Source organism: Perca fluviatilis, chromosome 17 (genome assembly GCF_010015445.1).
Source record: "Perca fluviatilis chromosome 17, GENO_Pfluv_1.0, whole genome shotgun sequence".
Classification (NCBI taxonomy): domain Eukaryota; kingdom Metazoa; phylum Chordata; class Actinopteri; order Perciformes; family Percidae; genus Perca; species Perca fluviatilis.
Genome location: NC_053128.1, coordinates 23331647 through 23350771, shown reverse-complemented (window position 1 = coordinate 23350771; position 19125 = coordinate 23331647). Strand labels below are relative to the sequence as shown.

At 39.1% G+C, this 19125-nt stretch overlaps 1 protein-coding gene and 1 long non-coding RNA gene across 3 annotated transcripts; one reads left to right on the top strand and one right to left on the bottom strand.

Annotated features, from left to right (window-relative positions):
* Window positions 1–3378: 3378 nt before the first annotated feature.
* LOC120545237 lies at window positions 3379–14465 on the bottom strand. 2 transcript variants are annotated; one of them, XR_005636637.1, is made up of 3 exons: window positions 14349–14465; window positions 5395–5450; window positions 3379–3432 (listed from the first exon to the last, which is right to left on the bottom strand). It is a non-coding gene; the product is annotated as an uncharacterized LOC120545237 (long non-coding RNA). The 2 variants fall into 2 exon arrangements; XR_005636636.1 differs by having other exon boundaries at window positions 5395–5510; window positions 14349–14450.
* LOC120545236 (Golgi phosphoprotein 3-like) lies at window positions 13557–18881 on the top strand. Its single transcript, XM_039779418.1, has 5 exons — window positions 13557–13973; window positions 14511–14642; window positions 14935–15049; window positions 15412–15572; window positions 16362–18881. The coding sequence occupies exons 1-5, from the start codon at window positions 13767–13769 to the stop codon at window positions 16623–16625; spliced, it is 879 nt and encodes a 292-aa protein (XP_039635352.1). The 5' UTR covers window positions 13557–13766; the 3' UTR covers window positions 16626–18881.
* The last annotated feature ends 244 nt before the right edge of the window (window positions 18882–19125 follow it).

Sequence of the window (19125 nt, the reverse complement as noted above, 5' to 3'; positions counted from 1 at the left end):
CATGAAAGGACAAAGAGCAGCTCATTGCTTTATAAGGAGATGCTGGCTCTATACTGTTTTAGAGAATGACAAAGTCTGGCCTTTGCTTCTGTTTTTAAATCTACGTACAACTAACAGCGAAGGCAATGAATGTGTAAGATAAGACTACTTTGTCATGGTTGTACTGCATGACTGTGGAGCCCCGTTGGCGTTAGCAGTAAGGGTAGTTGCTTGCAAGCGTGACTTTGCAATACTACTGGGGAGGAACTTTATGGAAAAGAGGACTGTCAGCTCAGTGTGAAAGAAAGCAGATCCATCCTCTCTGATTCCTCTTTGATGAGAACAGCATCTGACTATGTTTTGAACTTTAACATTAACCAGACCAAGCAGAGCGGATAGAAATATGCCGAGCCCCTATGGTTCTAACCATTTCTTGTTCACTGGGTTCATGATCCTTTCTTTTATTTGTTCTTTTACTGTTTACTAATGATGTGACAATATCAAATGTTTAGACAGCTGTCAACAAACAGGAAATGCCTCATAATAAGAAAAAACAGATGGAAACCAATGTGATATGTGAATCTGTGCTTTATTTCCTGGGTATAAGACATAGCATTGTCTCAGACCATTATGGCTCATGGTACACTATCCTTTGAATTTAAACTCTGCCGCAGCCACAACGATTTGGCCTTTTCATAGATTTGGAATTGATAGAAATGCGTTTAGATTCCTTTTTTTACTCTTTTTTTCTATTAGACTGCTCAATGAAGACAGGGTAATTAGAGGAGGGCGTGTATTGCAAAAAAAGTTTAAGCTGGTAGATCCCTTTCTTCTTAATTCCCAATTCAGAATTTGATGATTGATGCCTCCATGGGAGCATGTGAGTAGAAATTAGCACAATATCTTCAAAGTCACCTTTAAATCCCCCCTGGGCAGGCAAAAACATCAATCTGACACATGTGGACAGCAATTAGAGCTCTCTTCAGTCTACTCCTTTCTGTGGCTCTTTCTCCCTTCTCTGTGTTGCTGACAGGACCTGGAGCGTTGTTTCACTCTACAGAAGGCCAGCACAGGGTCTCGACCCTTTGACTCTGTCAACACTGAAGCAGAGTGTGGGTTACAGCCTGGCCACTGGCTCTCTGTCTCCCACAGACACACTGGACACCTCTGCCCTCCATAACAACAGAGGTGAATCCTTATTCCCTAACTTTTTTTATATGCATCCATGACATGTAATACATGCATATGTACTCAAGCAGAGGACCGGAGATGTACGGCTGTTTATTTCAAAACATTTTTAGTCATGCTATAGCAGCATGGCTTGAGGGATGACAGATAACAATGTCGGTTGGTTGATTTACCCCTTTGGTACAAACTGAAATATCTCAACAACAGTTTAATTGATTACCATTAATGAAAGCCAAGGTAATGTATCCTACTGATCCCCTTGTTTATTCTCGAACATCACCATGACGTTGACATTTGTTCTTAGAGAAAAGACTCAAAATCTATTGGATGGATTGACGTGAAATTGGTGCAGACGTTCATTGTGCCCATAGAATGAAGTCTTATTACTTTGGTGACCCCCGCTTTTGCTCTAGCACGTGAGCATGTTAGCATGCTGACGTTAGCATGCTGACGTTAGCATTTAGTTCAAAGATAAATTGTGAGCCACACAGAGCTGCCTAAGTAGAGCTACACAGAGCTGCTAGCATGACTGTAGACTCTTGTTTTTTCCTCTGTCCTCTGACAACTAAGCAGCATTGTTGTGGAACTAAAGTCAAAAGTTGGAAGCCATTATGTTTCTGGGTTTTACTATGTATAAGTATGACTGCCTAACAATGACAGGAATGTGATTTCAGTCACAAAGTTTGTCCCCAGATCCTGGTGTCAGTATACAGGAAGTTTGGTGGGGCTTGTCTCAGCGGAATGGATTGTTTAAAGAATGACGAGTGCCAAAAAATGTACTGCAGTCACTATCAGCAGACAGTTTTCCACTAATTTTCTTTAAAAAAAGCCTGTAACCTATTGATACTGTGAGAATTTGCAATAATTAATGAACTGCTATAATGACTTTTCTCTTTTGTCCCGGTGAACAGACATGCACACACATATTTGAATGGGGCATGTGCACACACATATGCACACTTGTTTCCAGCATGTGGCATCGCATTCTTGAAATTTCGCACAGCCATTATGATTGGAGGATATCATATTCTGCTCAGATTGCAGTAATTTCTCAGCGTGACATCTGACATGACAGCATGGTAGACATGGGAGGAGTCGTAAGTGTGGGTGGTCATGCAAGGTCGAATCCTACAGTTATGTTCACTCTTTAGCACAAGAAAAAGTTCTGCATGGTCAAAGACAGTAGCTAAACAGTAGTCCACTGTGGTCCACCCACCACCTTTCTGAACTCACCACAATTTACAGAATGGAGACAAAGCCCAATCTATGTTTCAGAGACCAAAAGAATTCAGTTTAATGGTGTAACTCACTTACTTTGTTTAACAAATAATCAGAGGGTATTTGCACTAACCACAACAGAAGCTAAATATTTTTCACACAGTCGCACCATCACTTGAGAAGAACAGAGCCATAATTATTGTTATTCGTAACACCTGTGCTTTCCCTTGTCAATGCCAACTTATCTACTGATTTTAAGAATTGGTTGAAATTCAGAAATACATAGTGCAACTTTTTAAGAGACACATTTTATGCAGCATATTTGGTGATATGGACAAGAGATAGTCTGGCAGTAACAGATTGAAAAGGTGTAGATGGTTCATACCAACCATATAAACCTCTGATATTACAAACGTTGACCAGAGTTTAAAGGATAGTTTTTTTCCAAGTCTGTCTTAAAGCAGTACTCACACTACATGCCCATTGGAATTATTTGTTGCTGTAATTGTTCCACCTCTTTATTCTGGCAGTGAATAAATCCAGCTGAATCATTTCAATAGGAGACGAAGTCTAAGCTCCTTGTTGTCCTGTGTAAAAGAAATATTTTAAAATTCATTTAAAACTAATAGCAGTTTGAGTTAGTTGGATCAAATGGTTATTTTCTAAAGTCAGAGAACAAACACACAAAACAAAAAAAGGGAATTCTGCACTAAAAAGAACATAATTTTGGAAGATATCAACTTGAATTGACTAACCCAGACTACTGAAGCTTTAAATTAGCTCTGGCTGAACTTTAAAATATAGCCGGACCGTGAAGTTTGTCCCTGTTCTCTTTTAGTCATGCCTTGAAGGGACAATACAATATGGACAGGAGGAACGATTACAGCTACCAATAACTTTTGAAATGCACATATGGGCATGTAGGTATCGTTTTAAAAGTTTCAGTTCACCATTCAGACCCAGCAGCTTCTGGACCAAACAAATAATACTTACCTGATCACAGCTCCTGGGTAGTAAACCAATAGGAGACACTGGCTCCGATATCATCTGAAAAAATAGGGAAATCGAAATTCATTATATTTATCTGTTTTGTAAGCAGCATAATTATACAGTGAGTATAAAATGTAAAATGCACTTTTACTCACAATATTATATAGTAACATACTTTCTGTTACCCAACAGTATGTTTATAGTATTTTACCTCATATGGTTTCAGTGTTATATTATAGTGACTTTTTAAGTTGTGTAAGATACGCTCTTGGCTGTCACAGGTGGTAAAGATGAACGCTGTCAGCGAAATAGTCACAGCACACCCACATCAGGAACACTAAAGTATATGCAGCAGTAAAGAACAGCGAACAGGAGATTCTGTTACTGTTTGAGAAAGACAGCCTGCAGGGCACTGGCCAAAAGGGACAGTGTACAGTGATTAAACTAGAGGCCAAGGGGCTTTACTTTTGCTGCCAGTTTACCTTTTGTTTATGAATACCCGTGTCATAACTGCAACGAAGTACATTTTTGATGGATTTAGTTTTGGTCACTTTGACAGGTCTCCTGTGGTGAATATGAATTCATGGGCCGAGAAGGGCACAAATGCTACAATTCAGGCCCGCGGGGGGGAATCTCCTCGGGTATATGCTGTGGTACTCAGTGTAAATATTATGTATGTGTGTGCTCGTGTGTGTTTGACCCTTCTGTGGTCTATCTCCCCCTTGAGTAACCAGATGATGATTAAGATCATAAGGTCTCCATGCCTCCTTATCATGTTCGCTTTGACTTGACTTTTTCAACCACAAATCCTGTTTTTGGGGGATGAACATCAGTTGGCCTCTGACCACAACTGAACAGCACAAGAAGTCATCTGGTCAGGATTAATAGCTTGTACTGACTACATTTGCAGTCAACCAGGCTGTCTTCAACACTTAAGGCAAATTTACATTGCTTTTAATGGTGAAAGAAGTATTCACCCTATTATATGTCTATGTCATTACCATTTTTTTTTATTATTAATATTATTATCTTTTCTTCTCTGTACCCAGGTTCTACTTGTAAATGTAATCTTGATTTCAATGTGACTTCCTAATTAAATAAAGTACATCAATTCCATCTTTTACTTTATTAAATGTAGAAATACAACCGTGTAAAAGTACATGTAAAAGCTCTGTATTCCAGATCTTACAGAGAGGTGTTATCAGGAAACTGACAAAGTATCAAAAGTAGAAGCATTTAATGCAGACGTGCATGCAACATATCTGTTAAATGCTATATTGTTATTATATATAATGGTGTTGAATGATTGTTACTGATGAATTAATGTGGAAGTAGTAATTTGTTAGTGGGTCAAGCTGGAGAGGAGGAACTACATTATATACTACTGGGTAGGTTACTCTGTTACAATATGTCATATTTTACAAGGTAATAATACATTGTACGTTTAAAATCTTAATAGAAAAGTAACTATAGCTGTCAAATAAGTGATGTGGAGTAAAAAGTGCAATATTTCTCTCTGAAATAAAATGGAAGCATAAAGAAGCAACAACTGGAAGTACTCAAAAGTGCCTCAATGTACAGTACGTAAGCAAATGTATTTAGATGATTTTCCTCACTGGATGATTTGCCTTAAACTGAGCAGGGGACAGTGGTGTCCTGACTACTCCATCACTTCTGCTGAGCAAATAAACCAAATGTTCACTATGGGTTCAGCACTGCTGCTAGTTCTTCAGCTGTCTCTTTAAGCTAATCAGAGGTTTCCTCACTGAACAATATCGGTCTTCTGTCAAGTCAGGGGTTTTATCAACATTGGAAGGTTCTACTAATATTCACGTTAATGGATGGCTGCGTGTTGACTTTCTCTGTGCATACCGTAGATGTGTGTATATGTTCAAATATAAACAATGTTGTAGGTGTGTGTGTGTGTGTGTGTGTGTGTGTGTGTGTGTGTGTGTGTGTGTGTGTGTGTGTGTGTGTGTGTGTGTGTGTGTGTGTGTGTGTGTGTGTACAGTTTCTTACAGCTGGGTTTCAGACCCTCTGGAGGGGTCCCATTGTTAAAGGCTTCCTGCAGAAATCTACCAGGGAGAACAGAGGAAACACAGGATCACGTTGGGAGGATCACACAAATCTGGAGGCTAAATAGAAAAAGAACATTTTCATTATTTGGTTTCAAAAATATAAATGGCTATGAGTTTGTACAATACAAAATAAGGGGTCATTAATACTGATCTGGCCCTACAAACACACAAGAGTCTTCTTTTATTTTAAAGCAAGACTATGCAACTTTTGAAAGAAGGAATAAGTCATTCTTCCTCTTTTAAATGAAATTCATAAGCAATAAAATGCATCACTGCGTTTTTGCTGCTACAGCCTTAATTGCTCTAGTAGGCTATGACCAGTTATCTTGGCAAATGCAAACTTAGGAGCTGCGGAAACAAGCTGTTTTTGCTACATATGGTGAACTTGTTATTCAATTCAATTCAATTCATTCAATTCAATTCAACTACTCCACCAACTCCTGAGGGAAATACCTGGCTCTTTAGCTGCTAAATGCTTCAGTATGTTCACCAGCTAGTCCCCAATTTTGTCTTTCTGCTGCAGGTAGTGTACAGTGGGGTTTTAGCATCCAAAAATGATGCTATGAGAGCAATGAGAGTGAACTAAAACAGTAAAGTTTAGACAGCTAAACAATGAGCTGGAACTCACTACAAAGCTCCATAGAGCCGAGAGGAGCTGCAGATTTTTGTCACATTTTCATTTGCTACATTGTTTTTATATTAAATATATTATTAAATATTGAATATAGCTGCTTTAATAAACAAACTGTAGCCAATGAACCTTCAATTTTAATCATGCTAAAATTAAACAAATTAAGTCCAACAAGTTAGAATTCATCTGTCAAGTTTCATGTTTATATCTATATCCATGACGTTCCACTTCCGGGATTGCTCTCATTCTGCCGGAAAGTCAGCTAGATATAAAAAAAACACACATGATAAAGACTTCCTCGCTCCGTTGACTGATCTGTGGCTGTCTGGCTTTCAATGCATGGATTCTAGCCTCTGCTGTGAGGTAAAATTCATCATTGGTCAAATGCATTATATGCTTTAGATGTATTGCCTCATTGTTATGTTTATTATTCCTGTCACTGTGAATGTAGCAAAGGCAAAGCACTTCCCGCAATTGTGCCAAATTGGAGCAGATGTTGAAATAGACATTATGTTTCTGCTTTCTTTCTCTCACCTCATTATTCTTAGTCTTTCACTCTCTTTCTTGTTTAGTGTTTTTACTGTTGGCTGTGTGTATGGCATATAGCCTTGTTTAGCCCATCTGGCCTCGATGCCAGCCTGTCCTTGGACATTCTGCTATTTTAATCGTGTCTATGAATTGCACCGAGCTTCTGCTTCACACCAGTTCAAAACAGAGAAATTGGCAGATGTGACCTTATATTCGCCAATTATTTCTATACAGTTTGGCCTATTTTCCTATTTTCCTATCTTGTTTCTTATTATTGTAACAAGCTGCGAGAAAACTGATAGGATCTTCCGTTTCGAGCCTTCTACATACGATCCCAAAATTGCGATTCTGCTTTTTCTCAGTCTTCTTGTATTCAATGGGGCTTTAGAATATCACAAGCTATTAAATATAATTGTATTTTCTCAGCCATTATTCTCCAGTGAGATGCAGTGTAGCATCAAATTGAGAGATTCTGTAATTCACTTAATGCAGTGCAATGGTAAGTGACTCCCCTAGTTGTCTCTGTGGGGGTGTAGTCTTAAAAGATTGTGTACATGTGTGTATGTGAGTGTGTTCATGTGCATTTATATAGAAGGGGCACTAGGGGTCAACCATTTGCCCACTCCAGAGACAGGAAATGGCTCCAATATGGGCCTGAGTGTGGCCTCGTTTAAGGCTCTGGGGAGTGATTTAGGCCTCATGTCAGGACCAGAACTGCAGGATCAGTGAGAAAAATGTACAAAGTGAAAAATACAGATGTTTTTGGGACCATTTGAAACCGTAGATTTCTGGTAGGCTTCGCAGGGACCCAAAGGTTTATTAAAAGTGTCAAAGGGGTACTCGATGATGAGCCGATATGTCAAGAAAGATTTATATCCAGTCTGATATTTACATTTTAAAAAGATGGTGGTTTTTCAAAAAAGATAGATGTCTAACTTGTGCTTATATTTGGAGCTTTTTATAAACATTTAATTGGAATCTAGTGTTGTATGTTTTAGTATAATTAGCACTCTGAAACTAACTACACAGTCATTTTTACTATTACCTTGTCTCTATATAGGAGACATACGTTTTGGCCTCCTAAGAGCTTCTTGTGATGTGGCACTGTTGTTATGAGCACTAAAACAACTTTGCAGTCATTTCTTACCTTAATCATATTTCAATGTAAGAATAATTTGAATTGACCTCCAATAAGCTTGTTAGGGTATGATAACCATTTTTGAGCATTAAGGGTTAGGGTTCACACACACACACACACACACACACACACACACACACACACACACACACACACACACACACACACACACACACACACACACACACACACACACACACACACACACACACACACACACACACACACACACACACACACACAATCATTTATTATCAGAAGCTCTTTTAAATGCAGTATACATACCTCTGATCTGCTTTTATTTAAGATATCTAAAAAGAAATCTTAAAGCCTCTGAACACATATACATGTAATTTCAGTTATTCGGTCTGTTTAGACCTCTACTCAGGTTGAAGGTGGGCTGGAGCTTTGAAGGGCATTTATTACATCACAAGTTTTATCTACTAATAACAATGATAAAGGTGTCATTTGTCATGCCCTTTCAGGTGCAACAAAGCTAACAGGAGGCTAACAGGAGGCTAACAGGAGGCTAACAGGAGGCTAACAGGAGGCTAACGGGAGGCTAACGGGAGGCTCGGAAAGATGTCAATCAATCAGTTCCCACACAGTCCTGGGAAGAGGTCTAACCAGCCAGAATAACTAAAAACACCGGTGTGGGTGTTCAGGGCCTTTCAGACCAAATGCATGCTCTTGGGGGAATTGTTAGGTTTCTGTAAATTATAGAGTGCGGTCTAGACTCTAAAGTGTCCTTTTACACTATAAATAAAATTTAATTGAATTAACTTATTTAAGGTATCCACACGCTGAGTGAAACTATAACACAGGCTAACACTGTGAACAATAATATCAAATTTAAACAAATCAAAAAAAATTGTATGTTTATACAAGTGAGGTTAGCTTAATAGCCAGTTTGTCTATGTTAGCCAGGTTAGCTAGAAGGCTAATAAAACAAAAGCATCAAGATGCATTTGCAAGCTCTCAGCCCAAGAAAAACGCTGAATAAGGTATTACAGACAGACATGTATGTTCTGTAGCTTACATACAGAATATCACATTTATAACACAACAAAAACAAAGACTCAGCTTAGCATGAACAGAAATCTCCAAAGCAGGATTAGTGGGTTAACTACCCTCTTTGTGGAGGCTTTTAGGTGTCACGAAAAGGCTCAAGTTGATACTCTGGCTGCCACCATTTAAACTATGCGACCAAACCTACCAGGAGCAGTTTTTATTCAGGCTTACAGGCCTCTAATAAATGGAAGGCTGGAAAATTAGCTCAGTATAGAAATCTATTTAGAGTAGTGTTATGTATTGGTTGAAATTCAGCCAATTTATTATTCACTGATTGGTTGTGGTTTTTAGTTTTATTAAGCCCAGAAGAACATGAACAGTCTTGGCTTTTTATAGACCACCTTTAAATAATAAGGCAAAAATGTCTCTGAACACTGAAAATGAGCTCAGCATTACATTGTCCATCATCAATTAAGCATCAACTTATTCAAGCCTTTTTATTTCGACTGTCTGCTATACTCCATTGGTGCTCTTTTCATCAGCAACAAAACACGGTTACAGTTTCCGCAGGTTTTTTCCCCCCATAATAATCCAATATAAATATCCAAATTCCACCTAAGCTTCTCAATTATTCCACATTTATTTATAGTCGAATGTTTCATCTGTAACTCCACTGAATCGCTGTTTGCTTCTGCAATGATCTTATTTCCCTACAGGGATTAACAGTTTCATCTTATCTTTTTGATTAAATAATCTTGTTCTTGATTAGTTGCTGCTGTTGCTGCATGTGATCAGCTGTACTTCTCCTTCAAGGGAATGAGGTCATAATACTAATTGACCAGACTAACTGAACTTCATGAGACATGCAGGCCCCAGAGCAGCAGTGTCTCACAGACTGTTTGTTTTAATCATTACGATTCAAAAACATTGAGGATATTGATCATACTAGGTTTTCTTCTTTTTAGGAACTTTAATCCAGTTTAGTCATCTTTGTTTGATTCTTAAAAATTCTCCCAGGTTAAATCCCAGCTTGGAAGTGCTGTAAAAATCATTCAGAAACATCCTGACAATGAATGGAGTAGTCACAAGTCCCCAGTGCACATTACAATCGGATTGTCTGTAAATGTTTCACAGCTGGTGGGGATTGAGCCCCCGATACCTGACACAACTGGCCATACAAGGACAGGTACGTCTCACAAGGTGAGTGTGGGACTCCTCCTCACTGTCACATTGAATGCAGGTTCAATGCTTCCAGCAGCACTCAAAAACAGCAACAAAAGCAGAACCATATGCAACATTGAGACACATTGCTGTGACACACAAATATCAAGGAACACATTACCTTGGCTACGTGCTATACAGTTGTAATTCCTAGCTGGAAGATACATTTTTTGCAATATTGCAGTTTTGTAGTGGCAATATACATATTTGGGTATATAAAAAAAAATTATTATTATTATATATTAAAATATAATTATAGGGAAAAAGTAGATCAAACTCACTCTTAGAAGCACAGGACATATAAGTCATGAGTTGATCTAATACTTAATTAGATAATATATTAAATTGAGACTAGTTACTCTGGGCATTAGGGATCATACGACATACGATATATTGCTGTTCTTGTGCCTCAGGATTGTAAGGTTTCTGGAGGAAAAAAGCTCCTACAATATAATGATTTTTGCAATGTTTAAAGCCATCCAAGACAATATTGCACTGCTCACTGTTGTTACAAGTATGAAAACTACATTTTTACCCATTTTCACAAGTTAGCAAGGCCACTAGAGGTTACTGGACTCCATTTACATCTGTTGATTAAAAAACTGGAGAGAGTCGTCTCCCCCGGCCCCTCCTCCCCAGACTCCAAGTTCACAGAGGTTGCATGGTTGAGAACGCAGCATAATATTCAGCAATAGTGTTGCTAGACACTAGTCTCACATAGCAAGACAGCTGTGGCCCGCTTGCCTGGTCCTCCAGTAATGTTAGCAGTTATTGCGTGTTAGCATGGCGGTGTTAGCCACGACCAGCTGGGATCAATTCACTGGCTGTGTCTTAACGGTTTTTGCGAGTAACTAACTTGAGTACTCTATATAATTCAATGTGAGTACAAGAATGTTGAAATGACATAAAATGCCTATTCCTAGTAGCAGTGATAAATTAGACTGAAGCTTAAAGGTGCTGTAGGTAGGATTGTGGAGATCCAGGACTTAGCCAAAATATTTGAACATCAACAACTTCTCAGTCCCTCCCCTCTCCGCTAAAGCCCAAAACAGTTTCCTAAGACTCTCCCCCCACAAGGGAGAATGAATGCGCATGCATGAGCAGTGATTGACACAGATTGACGCACACAGTTAAGACACACACCCCTGGCCCTGATTGGTGCATCTGAACAGGGAGCGGTGTTTTTTTGCAAATCGCACTACAGGCTGTAGAGGAGCCAGATTGTTTTTTGTTTCAATGACCTGCTTCATGTAGTTCTACTGGTACATAGCATCAGTTTCAGCAAATATGACAGAAAGTTAGTTTTATAAGTTTTACCTAATGCATCTTTAATGCTTACCTGTTTAGGATAAAATTAACCAACTCTGCGTCCTTTTGGGCTCGAAGCTGTCTTATTTACCCGGGGTTTGTGATGTCTCTGGTTATACAACTGTAAGAAACATGCCAAGGTTTTTTTTTTAGGTCGGGTAGAATCGATCTCTGTTGATCCTGTTCATTTGTATGCTGCTTCAATGGCTGTAATACAGCTGTAGCTCGCTGGGTTTGCGTTTTTACAGGTATATCTGGCAACCCGGCCTGGCTGTCAAAATAGGCAGTTGATACCAACATACAAGCCAAAACACAGACATTGCATCACGAAAGAGAAATTTCAAAGGAGAAAATACTGGCTTTAGCATTGTTATCAGAAAATATAGTATTTTAGCTTAGCATGTTTCCTTAACATCTGATGACATAGTGTGGTCATTTTTGGATTTAATACAGTAAATATTACATATTGCACTTTTAAATAAAAAAAAAGAACTGTTGAGATTTGGAGCTAATTGTCAAGTACACAATACAAAAATTGTATGTTATAAAAATGACTATCACTAATACATGTGCCACTAAGCGCATGTGGTAGCTGAAACGTCTGATTCTTCCTTTTCTAACCACAGACATTTTGACATCATGGCAGAAAGAACACAGGTGTAACTCATAACATCAATAACGGCTACACTTCATTTAGTTGTTCAAGATCCATGGCTTCCAGGTTAATATTCTAAATTACACCTGTGCTTTTCCTGCTTTAACAAAGCAAAAAGACCTCTAAAAGACCCACTGTCACTTGCCACTTTTCCTTGCCACCAGTCCTGCCTGATACCACAAAGTAATTTGGATCACATGAGGAAAGGACTGCAGTGGAGGAGATGGAAGGGGAGTGAGGTTAAGTGGAGGACGTTTGGGAGTTGATTTGCTACGTCATCGTCAACAATGGACCTCTGCCAATGATAAAGTGGTCCTATAATAACAGCCAGCTCTAGTCAACAGTATGCAGCCTCCCAGCTAGAGATGCTAAACTAACATTGAAAGTAAGGAAACAACACTGGTGTGATGTAATATATGAACATTAATGAGCTGGTATATCTGTCTATTGAGTTTCAAAGTCTATCTTCAGAAAAATATACAATCTCCTTTATTCTCAGTGGCTGCAATGTGCCCTCCCTAATCCCATCTAAACAAAAAACGGATTACATGGGGAGGATGTTACTGCACGTCCTTGTTTGAAAGCGCATTCAGCAGCATCAATTTCCTGGAACAGAGTAGTTAAGAAAGGAGAGGAAGAATACCAGCCGAGCAGTCATCTATTTCCTACACGCAGCCTGCCACCTTGTGCTGATCGTATATATTGCATTGTGGCTTGTTTGTCTGAATGATAGAAAACGTTTAATGCTGTGTTTCTTTTATATTTTTCTGAATATAAAGTTGATACATGGTAATATATTCTATATACTATTTTCAAAAAATTGGCTATTGTGTGTTACTGTTTACACCAAGGAGGCTGCTATCAATATTGTTTTATCAGCTAAATCATGTAGGCTACATTGTCAGTGTAAATATGTGTTTTAGATCAAATTTTAAAAAATTGTAGGCCTTACCATTTTGTTTTTTAAACTTTTAACCAGGGTAGTTTTGCTTTCTTTTATGCAATGCCCTCATCCTTTTTTTTTAAGAATACCTTGTTCAACACACACGCAGCTGCACACATTTACACCAAGAACATGCCTGGTCTAATGGATCAAGAGTCTTGCTTGATGAGGGAGGGTACCATTAGTTTGTAAGAGGTAAATTAAGAAGTTGTAGTTACTTTATTGCAGCAAATCAGAAACATAAGTAATTTTTTTTTAAGTCCTACACTCAAACCTTAAGGCTGCTTAATTATATTTAAGTAAATGCCATTCTTCTCAGCTCACAGTTTATGTTTTTAAACTTGTGTAAGGACTGTGCTGGGTTTTTAAAACAACTATAAACTGGTAGGATATTTTGTGATTGGGGTGGGGAGGGTACTATCATTTAAACTTTTTTGCAAACAACCACTGTTCCCATTTTTGAAACATAATAATATAAATATGTATTTGTTACATATTATATTATTAACTGTATCCAATTAATTCATAACATTTCCTAAGACACGTTTGTTTACTTATTGTGATATACAGTGCGGTTAATTTCATGTGTTAACTGTCCGATTTACAGTATTTTCAATGGCACTTGAAGGCAACAGGCGAAATGCGTTCACTGTCCAGTTTAGACAACAGTCGACGTCACTGCCACCATGTTGGATCAGGAAGTGGGTAGAGCCGAAGCAGGAATCCCGAGCTGAGCTTAACGTCAACGGCAGTGTTTACTCGATCGGTCGACCGTTTCACCGTTCTCACCTTTAACATTCAAGTTACATGCTGCGTGGCTTTCTGGCTGGTCGAGGTAGGCGCTTTTCTTCGGATTTGATCGTTTTGCAGCACCAGCTATGGCCTCGACTGTCACGCAGAGAACCTCGGGCCTCGTCCAGCGGAGGACCGAGGCCATTCGCAGCGCCGCCGTCGACAGGGAGTCCGGCGGAGAGGAGGACGAGGCACGCCGCGAGGAGGAGGAGGACGACGACAAGGGGGACTCGAAGGAAACCAGGCTCACACTGATGGAGGAGGTGTTGCTCTTGGGCCTCAAGGATCGAGAGGTGAGCGCTGTCTTTAATCCGTCACCGAGGCTAGCTAACGTTAACGTTAGTTCACCCAACATTCGCTAACACAATGTTTACTTTGCGTCACCAATCGTGTTTGCAAACGTCAACAAAGTTAACAGCGTTAATTCAAGCTAGTTCTTCCAGATTGGTAGTTGCAAGTGTCCGGGTTTAAAGGCTGTTTCGTGTTAAACTGGTTAGCAAATGTATGTCAAGTAGCTTGTGTTTAACCAAATGCGCCGTGCGCATATCTAACGTTATCTTATTTTATTGCTGCGGTATGGTGTTGCTCGTAAGAAGATTTGCTGAATGAAAGCAGTTATCCGACGTTAAATGAATTATCCACTTCACTTTCTACGTAGTTTGCGTTACCTGGACAGTTTTCTTGACGACTTGCCAGCTGCGACGTGACTCCTTTTCAACCTGGGAGTACTCGTACCAGATACTCCAACCAACACGTCAGCCAAGTTAACAAGCGCTATACTTGGCTGTTTTTTTTCTCTCTCTCTCTCTCTCTCTCTCTCCTCCACACAGGGCTACACGTCTTTCTGGAACGACTGCATCTCCTCCGGTCTTCGCGGGTGTATGCTGGTCGAGCTGGCCCTCAGAGGAAGGTTACAGCTGGAGGCCTGCGGTGTGAGGAGGAAAAGCCTGCTCTCGAGGAAGGTGAGAACTAATGGTGATGTAACAGGTGTTCAAAGGAAAGTGAAGCACGATCCTGTGTTCCGTCTACCCTGTCAAGATGTTCTTATATGGTACAAGACACTTGATACCCTTCAATGTTGTTTCTGTGAGCAGCAGGGGGATTAATTTCTTCTGTAGAAAAGCAAACACTGTATCAGAGAGTGTGTAGTGATTCCTGTTCATACAGGATGTGAGTGTGTAGTTGTAACTGAGACTGATTAACATCATCTTTAACGTAATCCTAGTTCACATATGTCTCCTTTTGTTTTCAAAGGTGATCTGCAAGTCAGATGCCCCAACAGGAGATGTGCTACTGGACGAGGCTTTGAAGCACATTAAAGAAACCCAGCCTCCAGAGACTGTCCAGAGCTGGATAGAGCTGCTGAGTGGTGAGATAAAACATATCAAGTTTGCTAACCAAACCTTGCAATAATCTACTCATTGTCTCACCTGTTGGACATGTGGGGGACTTTTTTTAATTATTATTCTGACAGTTGTTTATGCTCTTGTGTTATGTCTGAGTTGTCAGTATAACTTGATTCAAATTGTGCATCATTTGACAAGGAAGTGTTCGGTGATGATGTCATAGTTTATAGGGATTGTCATGAACAACATTAAAACAAATTTTAATAATAAGTTGGAAGCAGCGGCATTTACAGTTTTAAAATGATCCAACTTCAGATATTTAAAAAATGACAATGACTGTATCAGTGTGTTTAAAGTCCTAAATGGATCTCATGCTGTCCATTAGGAGAAACCTGGAATCCCCTGAAGCTGCACTACCAGCTGAGAAATGTTAGAGAACGTCTGGCAAAAAACCTGGTAGAGAAAGGTGTCCTCACCACAGAGAAACAGAACTTCTTGCTTTTTGACATGACCACACATCCGCTCACAAACAGCACCATAAAACAGGTAAGGTGTGTGGATGTTCAGGGACTCTTTGTTGTGTAGTCAAGTTGATAAAGCTTTACAAGTAATGGAATTCAAATGGCTGAAATCAGCGTTGTTGGAGACTCTTGACTGAGAGGCAAAGACTTTATGATACACACAGTTTTTTTTTATGCTCAGTCTGCAAGCATTCCGCTTTTGTGAGAGTGGGGGTAACAGTCATAGTCTCAACTTAACTGCCTGCAAGTTTGACCTGCACTTGCACGCTTGAAATTAAAGTGCATGTTTTGTAAGCTACAGAATACATACCTGCTTAGGGCATAAAGACGGGTAGTAGGGCTTGGCAATATGGCAAAAAAAATTCTGTCCCGATATATAGGTTATTTTATGTCTCGATAACATCACTATATAGGATGTTTTCGAGTAATTCAATAAATAAATAGGCTATATGAAATAACCACATGGTAAAGCCTATTTTTGTATACTCCTGTGTGAGATGAATGAATATTTTCTCACTTTATTATGAATTTTAGTGCAAAATTAACATAACAAAGAATGTAAAGCGTCGTTGTGAATATTGCCGTATCACAGTTTGACAGCCGGTTTTGACATCTTTTGTATGATTTTGACAATATGTTTTGTCGTATCGCCATCGGGTAGCATTAATCAATGCATTATATAACTTTCAAACTCAAGTGTAGAAATGGAAAGCTGTTGTTATTCTAGTTCTTTCACCTAGTTGAATGTACAGTATGTAAAGCATGTGATGCATATAATGGCATAAAACACATATGCTAATACAATTGCCTACAGCGCCTCGTTAAGAAGGTCCAGGAGTCCGTTTTGGAGAAGTGGGTCAACGATCCCCACCGCATGGACAAGCGAGTGCTGGCCCTGATCCTTCTGGCCCACTCATCCGACGTTCTTGAGAATGCCTTCGCCCCACTCCAAGACGACCAGTACGACCTGGGCATGAAGAGAGTCCACACCCTGCTGGAGCTGGAGCCGGAGAAAGAGAGCACAAAGCCCAACGTCAACGAACTTATGTGGGCTGTTGTGGCTGCATTTACTAAATGAAAACACCTGTACGATGGACTGGAAGATCTGGCTATGGTCTGTGTTATTTAATTGGTTGAAGGACTTCACTTATTGAGACAGACTTCACTTAAATGAGACAATCTTTTTTTGGTTGGGGAGCCTGTTTGAACATCTATTCCGGATGACATTTTTGGTGGCAGTCCATATTAACCCATTGCAGTCTAATTGGTGGTGGGCTTCACCAAGTAACATTTGGTTGGTTGGAACAGTCTCTTAATGAAAAAAGACTGGCTGCTTTCACACAGTGAGGTATATTATCTGCTGCTGCGAGGCTGGATATTCTTGTCAACACTACGAACAGATGGGTTTCTGTTAATGTTAGATGACATCAGAACAGAGCAGGTAGCAGCAGTAGTCATGGTGAATATGAAGATTTTGACTGGGGCCAAGTTTACCTTCTTCACTATGGAAACATCATCTCTACATTACCACAAGATCGGGCCAGAATCAAATCCTGGTCTCGTCTCCATACTCTCCCACATGCTTATGCAAGGATAAAGGATAGCAAGTCACACTGCTACTGATGCTCTTTGCACCCATGCAGGTCTACTGCTTCCCCCTATTCATTCCCTCTTGTGGTGGGAGTACATGCTTTAGGGTTACTGTTAGAATAGACTACCTGAACGTTTTACTGAGTCACTTTGTCTTCTCATTCAATTTCATAAAATGTCCTGCTTTCTTCGTCATTACATTTTGAGGAACAATGGAGGACACAAACACTTGATCGCCTGCATAATTACGAGTGAGCTGGGTAATTTGGCCCTCATAGCTTCTGACCTAAATGAAGAATTAAACCTTGAGTCTAATTAAACTCTATATTTTTAGTTGCAATGGGTCCATTCTGTGTTCATAGAATGAGACTAGTCTTCCATTTCTATTTATGTTGCTAATCAATGCTTGGAGTAGCCTGCCATTTATCAACTATTTTGCACAGTCAATAGCCATGTAGGTAGGATCGTACTTTTAGGGATCTTTCTTGGGTTGAGTAACACACTTGATGAGATTGAAGATTATGAACCTTAGCATCTATGGTTAAAAAAACTCACTTGTTTTGTATATGACTATTGATCTTTACGAATACTTTAAAATCATTCCTCTGGACATGTAAAAAACATCTACTCATATTTTTAAGTATGAATTGAGATATAAAAATAAATCCGTTGTGATTTGGATCGCTGTGAGCAGCCTACGCAAGATTTACTATAGATCATCCCCATTTGCTTATACAAATAGGGTGGGAAATGTTAGCCAAAGGGGCTAGTTTAGTTTAGTTTAGTTTATTCTCGTTTATTCTCACTTGACACTAGTGGTATCTAGTCATGGAGGTAATTTTGGTTTTATTTAGGTTCTGAAATATGTCCCAGAGATATTTGCCCCGGTCTTAATACAATGAGGGTAAATGGCATTTCCTTTTAAGATGGTCATCAGCAGTAAAAATTCAGAAGCATCATCTCTTTCTGGAGTTTCCCACTAATCTACAATCTTGACTGTAAACTGTTTTTCTTAGAACTACTTTACATGAAAGAGATTGCCCCTATGAAATCTGATAACCGCATGATCTGAGGATTCTCTACATACCAACAGAAGTAATGAGACAATGTGTTATGTAATTTAGGGGAACCGACTTAAAAGTTTCGATCTTATACATTGTATCTCTCAGTTTGTATGTTATGTCATAATTAGGTGTTATTTCTATCTGATAGGCCCATGCGGGGCATGTTTATATTTTTTTCCTACATGCAGATGATGGGTAGGTTACTTGGACCCCCAGATGAATCGTTGTTAAAGACTGAAACTTTTCAACAACATTCAATCTATTGGAACAAAAACTGTCTCCAGTCATGATTCAGTGCAGATCTGGGAACGCTTCAATATAAATGGACGACTGTAAACATTCTGGTCTAATGATTGTGATCTGTGTGTGAAGTTACATCACCTATTGTTTCATGGCATACTTCTAGTTCTGTCTTCTTTTTTTCTACCAACAAAATACCAATAGGTATGAAGAACTTTAGAGATTTGTTTAGAGCAAAGAGACCATGCATGCTATTGGTGGAGGGCTGGGGTACTTGTGGATGTAGCTAAAGAGAAAAGGCTTGTATGTAATTAGTCATTTTACGTGTATGATCTAATGGAATTCAATGAAAGGGATCTTCTCTCCTATCCTCTATAATTCTGTATGCTTTTGTATTACCACACAAAATAAAGTAAGGATCCTTTAAGTGCCTGAATTTAGCGCTGTTTTGCTGTTGTTTTTATTCCATCTATTTGATTTTGTTTTCTCCCATTCCATCTGTTAAATAGTCCCATAAATTATCATACACAGTTATACAAATAATGTAAGGTGCTTAGTCTGATGCAGCTTTATCAGATTCATCTAGTGCTGAAATGATGGATTAGCCAATTGAGAGAAAACTAGCGATTTTGATAATTGTTTAATTGTGTAAGTCATTTATTAAGCAACAATTGCAGCCTTGTT